This window comes from Protobothrops mucrosquamatus, unplaced genomic scaffold (assembly GCF_001527695.2).
Source record: "Protobothrops mucrosquamatus isolate PMUCROS unplaced genomic scaffold, P.Mucros_1.0 scaffold596, whole genome shotgun sequence".
Classification (NCBI taxonomy): Eukaryota; Metazoa; Chordata; class Lepidosauria; order Squamata; family Viperidae; genus Protobothrops; species Protobothrops mucrosquamatus.
The window spans coordinates 305052-318232 of record NW_015386895.1 but is presented as its reverse complement, the minus strand read 5'-3'; the positions used below and the strand labels follow the sequence as shown (position 1 = coordinate 318232).

Below are 13181 nucleotides of genomic sequence, written 5' to 3'. Positions count from 1 at the left end.
AGTTATAGTCGAATTGCTGTTTGTATAATGCAGTTGGACGTGCTTGCTTTGCTTATTCAAATGTGATGGCTGTGTACAATTTGGTCATAGCTGCATTTTCTGCTGGCATGAAAGGGAATTATGATATGGGCAGTACAATTTGAGCTGTCTATTTTTAAAGCCATTCTTGGCAATTAGCACCAGCAGCCCAATTGTAAGGTCGGATTTCCTTGGAATGCAGGCAGGCATTGTGCCATGTTGTCAGATGGGCAAGAGATTAAAGAGCACAGCCCTCCTGTGCTGTGTGGGCCACACTGGAGGCTGAACAAGAAACATTTGTGTGGCAGCTTCATTTTAATTTCACAGCCCTTTGTTTTCGAGCTGTCAGTTGCTAATCCAGATTTGTGGATTAGGGTACTTTCTTTGTACAATTTACAAACACTACTCAAATGGGAAGAGAGTGTGTATGGTGGGACAAACCTTTTATCTCTCATGGCACCCCAACCCCTTCATTGTCTGTCTGAAAAATGAAATGTTGTCAAATCCTGCTTGGTGTATCAGAATTCATTTTAAAACATTGGCGCAGTGCAAATTTGTATCAGTCATGCTTTTCATGTGCAGTTTTCTTAAAGACAATGATGTACCCTGGGATCTGCTTTCTCATTTGCTTTTCAATACCACACGCAGATACCTCGCGCTCTAGTTCTCTTGCCATAGTCTGTAATTCAAGGCAAGCCCTGACAGTACATTTTATTCTTCCTCCATATTTTAAGTGATTTTTAGATCTCTGGCACACTAATTGAGAACATGTGCCCCAACCCATCTCACTTAACTATAGGATATATGTATGCCTTTTAGTAAATTCATGTGTATCTCATATTGCCAGGCTAGTGTGATTTAGGATTAAGTATGTAATGTTTTTCTGCCTGTTTACTGTCTGTTTGGGTTTTTTTTTCTACAGTCAATTTGATGCTTGTTGACCTCATAAGGATTTTATAAGTATAATGGCACTGACAGAATTACCTTTTTTCTAATAGAGTTCAATGTCATGCATCATTTAGCACAAAACTTGATAATCTTACTTCTCTTGTTCAGCAAAAATACCATTGAAAGCAGGTATTTTGTTCACTAAATTACCTTCGTGTTATATAAAAGAAAAAGGTAAAATGTTTTATATTCTTTAGGTGTTCCCTATCAAAAGTTACATATATTGCAGAGTAAAAGTTTTACTTATTTTATAATTTGGTTTGCTTCTATGTGTATGTGTTTTTAGGAAGGTTTAAGAAAGATGGAAAATGTTGCCGCATGTAATTAATAAAAAAATTGAAAGACAAAATTTTAAGGAACATATCTAAAAATTGTTATATTGTCCAAATTATCTTTATTATGCCCTAGTTAGTACAAACATTGCTAGAGAATTTCTCTCCCTTTTTTTTATTGAAAATTTTATAAAAGTTTTACAATATAATTCCCCCCTCCCCAAAACTCACCCTTCCACTCCCCCCTCCCTCCCCCCCACTTCCCAGAGCCAATCACAGGGTTAACAATACAATAACCATACTCTATCTAACATTAATCAACTATTAGAATAACAAATCTATAACATCCTTTAACTCTCTTTTAAACTAATATACTAGTATTAAACACAATAATTATAACATCAATTATAGATAAAATTAAATAACCTATTATAACATATAAACTACATTAATACTCTAAGATTTACTCAAAAACCAAATGAAACTTTTTAGTCCCATATTTACTCTCAATATAATCTATCCATCTTCTCCAAACCGAAATATATTCTCTCCCTTTTTGAGAAACCTAATGACATGATCTCCCCAATTTTTCTTTTTTTAAACAGGATGGAGGTTTTCAGCAGATCACAGGTTTACAGTCCTGGTTTTAACTCTGAATAACAATAGTAACATTTAGAGATGTTCATGGGACACTCAAACCTGGTTATATTGCAACTGACCAAATTTCAAAACAACACTTATAATACGAAACAGTGAGAACTAAGCATGTGCCCCTTTGTTTTTCCTCCAAAGGTTCAAGGGTAGTAAGATAACAGTCTATAGTGATTATGGCTACCATATCTGGGTTGTAAAAACTAGGCAAGTACTAGATGAGAACAGAATTCTCTGTATATCTTTTCCACCTTCTAACAATCAACTATATTTTTGTGCTGATTGCTATTTGCAGAAAGATTGGGGAAAAGGTTTATTTTTAATATTTATTTGAAAATATAGGAAAAACGTTCCAGACAGTTCTGGATAGAACAGATAAATCTGTGTTCTTACCTATAGTATGATCTAAGACAAATGCCTGACACATAGGTCAAAGAGTGATTCTTTCGTAATTCTTTTCTTTAGCAGTTATTAACATTTCCTAGTTTAGAATGTGCCATTCATTGCATTGCTATGAGTTTTCTTTAACATTCCACTTATGTGACATTACAGGTAGTCCTTGACTTACAATCACATTCGGAACCAGAAGTTTTGTTTCTAAGCTGGGCAGTTGTTAAGTGTGTCGGATTGTTAAGTAGTTGTTAATACAATTGTTAAGCATATCCAGCTTTCCCCCATTGACTGCGCTTGTCAGAAGCCAGCTGGGAAGATCGCAAATGACAATCACATGATCCCAGGATGTTGCAACTGTCCTAAATACATGCCAATTGCCAAGCACCTGAATTTGATCATTTGACTATGGGGATGCTGCAATTGTCATAAGTGTGGGGACTGGTTGTAAGTCACTTTTTTCAGTGCCATTGTAACTTCAAACAGTCTTTAAACAAATGGTTGTAAGTCAAGGACTGCCTGTACTGGCTGTAGGAGAAGGCTGATGGTACTTAACTGCATGAACAGCAATAGCAATAGCACTTTGACTTATATACTGCTTCACAGTGCTTTACAGCCCTCTCTAAGCAGTTTAAAGAATCAGCATGTTGCCCCCAACAATCTGAGTCCTCATTTTACCAACCTGGGAAGGATGGAAGGCTGAGTCAACCTTGAGAAGGTGAGAATTGATCTGCTGAACTGCTGGCAGCTGACAATTAGCAGAAGTAGCCTGCAGTACTGCATTCTAACCACTGCACCACCATGGTCATTCATTAACATTACAATAACAAATGGAAGCATTCATTTCACTATGATTTTTTTGTCATACTCTGCTCATGATATCAGCATTTATAGCTCACCAGTCGGGCTCAAGAGTCAATACTGTATTTATTTTATGTAGTTAATTTGTGTCTTGCATTTTTAACGAGCATTCCGGAACACTCAATGAGAACCGTGCCAATCAGACAGCTTTTCAATTTCTTAAATCCACCCAAAGTTCCATATGAACAAAGCATAAGAATAATAGTGATAAATTCACATATCTGAGAATTGAATTGCTAGGTTATTTTTTTTTTCTGACTTTGGAGATAGCAGTAATGATGTTATTTAGTCTGGTAATAACATGTTTCCAACAGGAAACTCAAACTTGGAGAACATTAAGGACCCAGCATAGGGACATTCATACATAGATAGATATAATATATTGGTTGCAATAATCTCAGGATTTTGGGGGTGAGGGAAGTTGAAATTTTGAATCATATACAAGTCAATAATATTGATTTGAGAAATAGAACATTTCTTCTAATACAAGACTGCAGTTTCTTTAAAGATAATGTCAGTATATAAATATATCCAATTTTGATAAATGTTTGGTTTAGATTCAGAAGTTTATGTTCTATAAAATGAACATCTAATGTTTTATTGTGCATTCTCATTATTTATTGATTGAAGACCAAAATTTGGGGTACCATTTCCATTGATTAATTATCTCCCACTCTTGGTTTGTCTGCGTGCTTGTGTTGGGCAGTTTAGTATTTGCTTTTGTCAATACATCATGAATTTGTATCTTGTTGCACTTTGGTAATTGCTTTCAGTAGTCTGTTGAGAGCTGTTAAATCAAAGGAAAATAGGTCTTTGAAGACTACTTTTGAGATTCTCTTTGTACATAAGCCTCATTGATACAAACAAGACTTGCTATCCAATTTAAGAATTAGAGCATGGCCTCCATCAACTCTTCTAGAAGCTATACAAAACTTTTTGACCTATTTTGTATTGTGTAGACAATGTTGTATAGAAGACTAAGAGTTGTTGTATCATGAAAATTAAAAAAAAATATTGCTCTGTTTTTATTGCTTTGTTTTTCTTTCTTTAGCTCAGCAGAATTCACCAAAAATCCATGAAGGCTGGTGGGCTTATAAGGAGGTGGTCCAGGGAAGCTTTGTTCCAGGCAAGTGCTATGTTTATTATTCAATCATTATGTGAATTGTTGCTATTTTATTCTGATGTACATCATAACATGTAGTGTTGGCTTTTATGTTCAAAAATTTCAGAAATTTAGATACAGCTGTGCACTGCAACAAAAATCAGAACATAGCTCAATAATGAAATCAATTCTATATCTCTCACTTTAGATCAGGCATGTCAAACTGCAGGTCCGTGGGCCGGATGCGTCACACCAAAACCGTGCCCACCCCATTGCCGGCAATGGGGGGAAAGTTCCGATAAGTCACGTGGCATCATGTGACGTCGCGAGTTTGACATGCCTGCTTTAGATGAAGCATCATAGTAACATATATAGAAAACCTTGTGGGGTTTTTTTAACTTTATTGATTTTCAAATTGTGTTTCTTAAGTCGGAGAGAAAAAAGAATCTGGCCCTATATTCAACTTACATTGAAATCTGTGGAACTCTTATATCTATAAGATTGTTTTTAAATATTCTGGGAAATCTCAGAAAAGTATAACCAAGGAGATAGAAAGGAGTGATCCTAATTAAAGGAAAAATATTGGAAACATACTTGATCACTATGAGGAGGAATTGGTTCTTGGTTTTTTGTACTTAAACTATTCTGATTATTCCAAGTCAAAAGCTTGAAATATTTTATTTTCCTCCTGTTAACTCAGACTTATAATCACTCTATTGCCGCCACCACCACCATTAAAATGAGATAGGCCCTAACCCCATTGACCCTCTTGAAATCTCTTTAAACCTGGTTTTGTCAGCAAACTTGGGGATTCCATGTAAATAGGGACCCCACAAAATTATTATATTGTACTTAGGACTTTGAATGTATTCCACGGTTTGAGTATTATTTATGCTTTTTAGTTGTTTTAATTGTCTTATTTAAACTGTGTATGCTACTCAGAGATACATATATGAGATGGGTGGTTATATAAATTTGATAATAAATAAATATCTATGGCTTCTCCTTTCTTATACAATTAACTAATAGTTTGCTTGGAATTAGATATTTTGGAAATAAGTGCACTGAGGTAAATATTATGAAAACAAGGAAATAGATCCATGTAGCTAAGGACATGTGATGAGTATATGCTCTTTTGTACATGTCTAGTGTAGGTCTTAATATGGTATATGGCAGGATGAGTAATGATAAATGCTCACTGACCCCTTGAGAATTCTTGCCGGATCACTTGTGAGAAGGGGCTTAAAAAAACACTTGTTATACGCATACTGTATTTGCTCCAGGAGAGTAGCCTATAAACAGAAAGGAGAGCTTTAAATCATAACATAGGGTTGGGTAACCTTTTTTGGGCTGAAGGCCACACTTAATCTTTGAGTGACGTTCAGAAAAAATGGTACAAACAAGATATAACTTCCAAGATAAAAATATGTTTAAATTGCATTTTGTACGATCACTTCCCATTTATCCAATTATTTCTCCCTTTTCTATATCAAAACTTAGAATTGGCTAGGAATTTTTAAAAGGACAGTGGAGATACTATCCAACTCTTCAAAAATCTACTTGTGACTCGGGCCTCAGGTTTGAATCTCAGACTCATCTTTAGACCAAATATTGAAGCCTTCTGCTCGTGTTTTGATCCTAACAGCCAAGAGATGTTCACACCAGTCTCCTAACTGTTTAAATGTTAAAGGTCTGAATCAAAACTAGAAGTTTGCTTTATGAAGCACGATATCTAACAAGAGTGAAGGTTCTTTGATGCTGGACTAGGTGATTTAATTGTTTTATAAAGTGGAACCACTCTGTAAATGTCCTTAGGCTCGTATCATTTGAATACCCTGAAAACCTTATTTTTCCCTGCTACCTCATCATTTTTTTAAAATGTTGGTACTCTGGTCTGAACCTAGGACAAGGGTCCCCAACCCCCAGTCCATGGACCAGTACCAGGCCGCAGCATGCCAGCAATCAGGCCGCACAAACAAGCAAAGTACTATCTGCGAGATGCAGGCAGCACACAAAACCATACACCCTCCAGTCTGCGGAAAAACCTCTCTCCGTGAAACCGGTCCCTGGTGGTCAAAAGGTTGGGGACCTCTGACCTAGGACATTCTACAAGCAGATATAATAGAGATGGATGGAGGGAGGGAGGGAAAATGAGAGAGAGAGAGAGAGAGAGAGAGAGAGAGAGAGAGAGAGAGAGAGAGAGAGAGAGAGAGAGAGCTATTTCTCAGAACTGAAAGCCATAACTTTCAAACTGCAATGAACTTGACAAGGAGAAACAAACACAAAAATCCACAACTATCTTTCAAGAGTGCTGAGCAATTACAAAGAGCACATATAAAGCTATTCCCTAAACTTCTCCCAGTGCATGAGATCAGGCTTCATATCTGGGCTCAACAGTAAATCACAGATTTCCATTTACTTAGCCCTAAATTTACCATTCAGGAAAACTTGATCAAGGAATCACAAATTTGATTAAAATCTTTACTGCAAGCTAAAATGAATTTTCAACAATAGTGGATTGTCCACTGCAGTACAAAGCAGTTAGAGGCTGTATATACTGTATCTCTGCCCAAGAGTTTACACTTTGGGCCTTTTTCTCCTACTCTTCAGAATTAAAAGACACTTGGCCTGGTTTCTGGATGATCTTGGGAGATGGCCGCTGAAACATATTTAATCAATAGTTCTCTTTGCCTTGCAGTAATGAGCATTTTTGCCCTCAGGCCTTAAACTTTCTTCTCCATTTTCTTCTTTCTTCAACTGGAACTGGTGAGATCTCCTCACTTCGAGGTCTTTCTCTTCCTTCTTGGGCATTGTTCTAGGGCTCCTGCAAAGTTCCATCATGTCTCCCATGTTGTCACCCAAGTTGGCTAACACCCAAAGAGTTAAGAACCACACAAGACAGGTCTCTAATTTCCATCTCCTTCAGGAACTGCAAAAGGATGCTACTGTCAATACCAGCAAGTCTGTTGAGACATCCGAGCCTACTACTCTCTTATTTTCTCTCCCAGTGCAGTTCATCCATTGGGGTGACCAAGACCATTTCTGTGACAAAGACAGGTCCAAACTGGAAGGGGAACAGATCTAGATAATCTGTTTCTTCTAAGAGTTTCTGAATGTTCTCCACCAGTTTGACTAAATATGAACTACACATGCGCGCGCGCGCACACACACACACTCACACACACACACACACCTCCCTAGGAAATATATTTTTGAAATAATAGAAAGTACTTGTAGCTGGGGTTTTAGATTTTGGCTGTGGTATGTTCTCAAAATAACATCATCATCATCATCATCATCATCATCATCATCATCATCATCATCATCATCATCATCATCATCATCATCATCATCATTATTATTATTATTATTATTATTATTATTATTATTATTATTATTATTATTATTATTATTATTAAATTGTATACCCAGAGCAGTGTTTCCCAACTTTGGCAACTAATTTTTATATATAATTTTTTATTATAATTTTAATACAAAATAAAAATTAACAAGAACTAATATGTAGAATGAAGAAAACGAAGAATGAAAAAAGAAAGAAAAGAGTGAAGACAAAGGTGCAGAAATTAAAGAAAAGGGGGAAAATGAATGACTTCTGATTTCCTGTATTTGTTGGAACTGGTCAGCTCCCCAGACAGCTCCTTATCTCTCATCTGCTGTAGAGAGAGGTTAATTTCAGAAATTATTGACAGGATAGGGCAAGGCTGTACAATTGATTTTCCCAAGGAGCCACATGAAAATTGGGTGTGTTGTGGCAGGCTCACACTCCCCCCCCACTGCCTCTGCCCCTGCTACCATTGCTGCCCCCTCCACTGCCACTGTCCTTTCGCTGCTGCCGCTGGCCAGACAGGGCCAGATGTGGCCTGCAGGCTGCAAAATACCCATTCTGGGATAGGATAATTGGAAACCCTTTTGACCCAAGCCAGAGAGAGGGAGAGAAAATTCCAGCAGGCAGGTTGCAGTTCAAGTGATCCAATAACATTATCTACTTCCTTGAGAGACTAGCTGGGAAACATGGCTTAAAAATAGGCTGGCAGAATAAATTCTGCTCCTTTGGCAGCTGGAATTATGTGACAAAATAAGAATGTAACCATTATGGATGATGGATGGCATTCAGTCCCTGACTCTAATTAATAGATTTGCTTTAATTATATGCTGGAATATGTGCACCTTGGAAGGCTCTTCATAATATGCAATTGTTGCCTGATCTCCTTCACAGTTGTATGAATTGGCCTAGCATTACAAGATTCATTTTGGAATTATAATAGGACTTACAATAGAACTTAGACTTATATACCACTTCATAGTGCTTTACAGCCTCTCCAAACAGTTTACAGAGTCAGCATATTGACCCCCATAATAATGCTGGAGAGCTTCTATTTAAATACAAACCTTAATGTTTCTTCCATACATGGTGGGAGAAGATGTATTTACTGAACTTAATGTTAATGTTATTTTGTTTTCTTTTTCCATAGTTCAATTTCCCCCACTGGCAAATATGCAATACTTTTGCTTTGGCATACTCTTTATGTTTAACCCCTTGTCAGAAGGTGGGGCAAAGGGACAGGAATTTTACTTACAAGTACATACATTTTGCATTTATAATGATATTTAATATATTCAGTGGCCTTAGTTTAACAAACTATGCATACACAGTGCTATACAGACAATTTCAAAGGGATATTAACTGTTTCATTCCCTCATTCATGCAGCTTCTTCTTCCTGTGCTTTCAATTCTAGGGACAGTTCTGTCCTAGGGAGGAGAATGAGAATACACAATCCTTTTTTGAGCCCCTTGGATTTCAGCACCACTGTCGAACTATTTTCACTGATACCTGTTCTGATCTCCAAAACCTGCAGTTATTTCCACATGCCAGTTTCCTCACTTGATCTCTCTCCTATTTGCTCCTGTTGGGTCTCCAACTGCAAATTCATCCTTCTTGACTCATACCGCCTCACCAGCCCACACTACACAAAAATAATAGCAGAAATGTACAACAACCCCTTCCTCCATTACTTAGTGTTCCTGCCATTTTATATGTTTGCAGCTAAAAGGCGAGGGTTGCTTACTTGAATTAAGCATGAAGCTTCTTAATGTCTATGTGACATTGAGCCTGATTTTGGCCCCCATTTTTCAGTCCCAAGACCATCCGGATAACTTAACCTGCCATCCCTTGACCACAAGAACATATATGAGGTTCATTATTTGTTACTAGTCTCATAGTCAGGTTTGAGATTTCTACACATCACCAGCGTTTGGCCTATTTGCCTCTTTATGAGAAGCTTATATTTGACCCAAATATGCTTTTCTAAACTAAATGCCATTCATTTAGCGTTTAAGATATAATCCTGTTTCCCCTCCCACACACACACACACACACACACAATTTAGAGCAGAAAGCAAACATACTGAATATGACTATTATATGAGAACTTCTCAAAAATCTTGAGCTAGTTTTAGTATTTTAAAAATTCTTTGGTGTGGTCTTATGTATCTCCTTTAAGTAAATGTATGAACTCGATTGTGGATTATATTAGATAAAGCAGGCTATATAGTAAGTGTCCTAACTCATCTTACATCATCATCAAAGGTTCAGATCAGTTAACAGAATTGATCCAATCATTTGAAATACGTAAGTTTATGCATGACTTGCCTGGGAAAAATAATGAATAAGAGTTAAGAAGATTATCATGACTTGAGTGGGAGAAGTTAATCTGATTTTCACTTTCACGTAAACAAAGCAGACTAGATTATTATCTTCCCGTATTCAATGGTCATGGGTTTTCTGAAAAAAGTTGAATAAGAAAATATTCTATTGATGTAAATTGAGTGAAGAAAGGAACACAAATGGTTTTGCAGCTCCTTAAATATAATTTTTTGTTGATCACAATCCTTTTATTCAGATGAAATTTTATTCAGAATTGAGAGCATGCGTTTGTCTGTGTGTGTTTTTGTGTGTGGGGATAATAGGAGAGGAATTTTACACAGTCCAATCAAAAGAAAATGAAATGCAGAATATACAGTTTATGATAATTATCTTATTAATAGTGACCATTTGTAAAACAACTGTTGAATGGAAAATTTATTAAAATGTACAATGTAAAAAAGCCTTTGTTATTATTGATGCAACAGGAGATGCCATTGAACCTCTTAACTGTAATTTAGTTGTTTCCAAAGATAAGTGTGTGTTACACAAGAAAATATGTGTCTGGTATATAACTTCTTGGTATTTATGTGTTGGCAGGAATGTCATCACTAACCCAATGCATGACACATTGCCCATCTTTGCTTTAACTGGGAAATAGTACTGAACGTGGGACAAAAAAACCCATCTTGTAATCTTCTAATAACTGATAATATTCCCTTTTACTTTAAAGCATTTCTGTTAAATCTTAGTATAATGCTAGGGGATAATTTGAAGAGGAAAAGTGCTGCATTCAAAGATTTTTCCCCAATGCTATTTACTTTTTTCATCTGCTGTTTTATGGGATAGAACAGATTCATAGTAGTGTGATTTTTAAAGCTTGTAGGTCCTAATAAGGAAACCATTCCTGCCACAGAGAAAAAATATGTATATTATCAAGAAAATAGTTTCCTGGGCTTGTTGTTTTACTGAAAATTATGAGAAGATAGAAAACTTTTCTCTCCAATAAACTCTTTTCTGCTGCTTAGGAAAGCCAGCTGTGCTGATTCTCATTAGCCCTGATTCCTGAAAGAGTGGCTTCCTTGTTAACAAGTACTCAAAAACATTTGTGTATAATAAAACAACTACTTCTTAAGATGCTTACATATATATACACCACAACTTCTCCTTGTCTTGCAAATAGTGGATTTGCTCATTGATTCCTCAGAAGAGAAGCATGTTATCTTAACACATTGACTTCACTTGTGACAGTCCATGATTTTTCTCTTCCCAGTTCCAGTAAAATTGAGGTCCCCAATGTGTTGGCTGAGGATCCCAGTTTCTTCATGGAAAACTCTTGTGGGATCTGTCAGGTTGCCTATCCCTACCTTATATGTAATTAAAAACAAATGGAAAACTGGCTTGTGGGAAATAAAGCACCCACTATTGTTGTCATTTCCAAGATTCTTTCTGGGTCTCTGATGGGCCACATAAGCTTTCTTCTTATTTGCATTATTCCTCTCGTATTGGGGGGGGGGTGTCCGCAGTTTTGCATTTCACCTGCCACTTCATCTGGTCTGCAGGGCATAATACGCCTATGGCTCACCTGTCTTTACACAGACAGTCCATTGCTTTTTTGGTCGTCCTTGCGGTTGCTAGTCCTCTGGACTGAGTGCAAGTGCCCGCCTCACGATGGATCCCACACTAGCTGTGATCACATATGTGTACCACTGCAGCTTCCCTTCTCTCTTTTTGTCTGGAATTTGGGCAACTTTGTAGGCCTTCTGGAGGCCTTTGTTCATAATATGATCCAGCCAATAACCATTTGATTGTTCACATTTTCACATAAGCTTTCTTCAAAACTAAAAATGATCAGCCGCTTCAGCTCAGTGTTTCTCAGATACATGCCACTAGCCCCCGAACCCCAAACAACAACAGAAAAACAAAACAAAGATACGTCAGGTAATATAGAGAATAAGGTGGAAAGGGTAAAGGGGATAAAAGCATTATGGCTCACTGGTATTTTGGAAGAGCTTATTCCTCTTAAAACAGCAATTTTGAGGCTGGTCACCCTTGCCAAGGAGCTGTACTTCAAGAATGCCCACAACATCTTGTGAAAATTCCAGCTGTGCCCACTGTCCAACGAAGGTTGGAGACTTCTGTGTCTACGCTGCTGGAAAAAAAAACATTTTGTTCTCTTCTGCATTTTCCAGAGAGCTTTTATGTATATAAGAAACTGTCTTCAAAGCAAATGATTTACTGTCAAGAAATCATTGTTCAAAAGCTCTGATTGCTGCCCTGTGGTTTTTAACCCGAGCGATTCTACCTTTGGAATATTTGCTAGTTAATGTTTTTAGAAATGCCACCAAAGCTTTGGCAAAATAATGCTGGCTTTTTTTATACTTCGCTTTCAGTTACACAGAAAGGGTAGGTTACATACAACTGTACATATATTAATAGCATGCTGCTTTGTGCTATCAGCTGATTAGCATAATTTCTAAAATTGGGGAGCAGGATTTCTACTCAAGACTAGATAGTACCAACCCTTGGAAACTTTTAGAGAATCTCTAAGTCTAACGTTTTGGAAAGTTTTGATGATTGATAAGATAGTTCCTTCATTGTGGAGTGTAATTGTTATGATATTCCTCACCATTATGGATTTAAAGATTATGTTTATTTCTAGGTGTTGTACCAAATTCTTTTCATTTATTGTTTAAATTTGTTTTATTGTGCTATTGAGATTCATTTACCGTATTTATTCGAGTATAACGCGCAAAATTTTCTACCAAAAAAAGAAATCAAAGTTTGGGTGCGCGTTATAAACGAGGGCTGGGGTGGGGTGACGCAGTGGCGGCCGGTCCATTGAGGGCGCAGGCGAATTGTGAGTTCGCACTGTGCCTTTTCGGGCTTCAGCCGCTCACGCGAGGGCGAAGAAAAAAAAACGTCCCCTCGTCGCGTACAGGGGCGGCCCGAACTGGCGAGACGCACTTCCCTTTCCCGTTAGATGGCAACTCAGGAGAAAACGTTCTGCATATGACGCAAATTGTGAGTTCGCACTGTGCGTTTTCCGGGCTTCAGCCGCTCACGTGAGGGCGAAGGAAAAAAAAAAGTCCCCTCGTCGCGTACAGGGGGCGGCATCAGCAATAAAATGGACGGCACAGAAGACGACCTGCTGTGGAATTCAGACTCAGAAGAAAGCGAAGAAACTGATGATAAATTAACTCGAGAAGAATGGGAACAACTCTTTAGTGTATCTGATGATGAATCTGACTTTGAAGCATTTTAAATAAATATTGT

At 37.3% G+C, this 13181-nt stretch overlaps 1 protein-coding gene across 1 annotated transcript in view; it reads left to right on the top strand.

The window, feature by feature from the left end:
• Positions 1-13181, top strand: part of CA10 (carbonic anhydrase 10) — a 346258-nt gene that overhangs the window by 59566 nt on the left and 273511 nt on the right. Inside the window, exon 2 of the mRNA XM_015817495.1 lies at positions 4192-4266. Coding sequence (XP_015672981.1) covers positions 4192-4266 — 75 coding nt within the window. The remainder of the gene's footprint in view (positions 1-4191; positions 4267-13181) is intronic.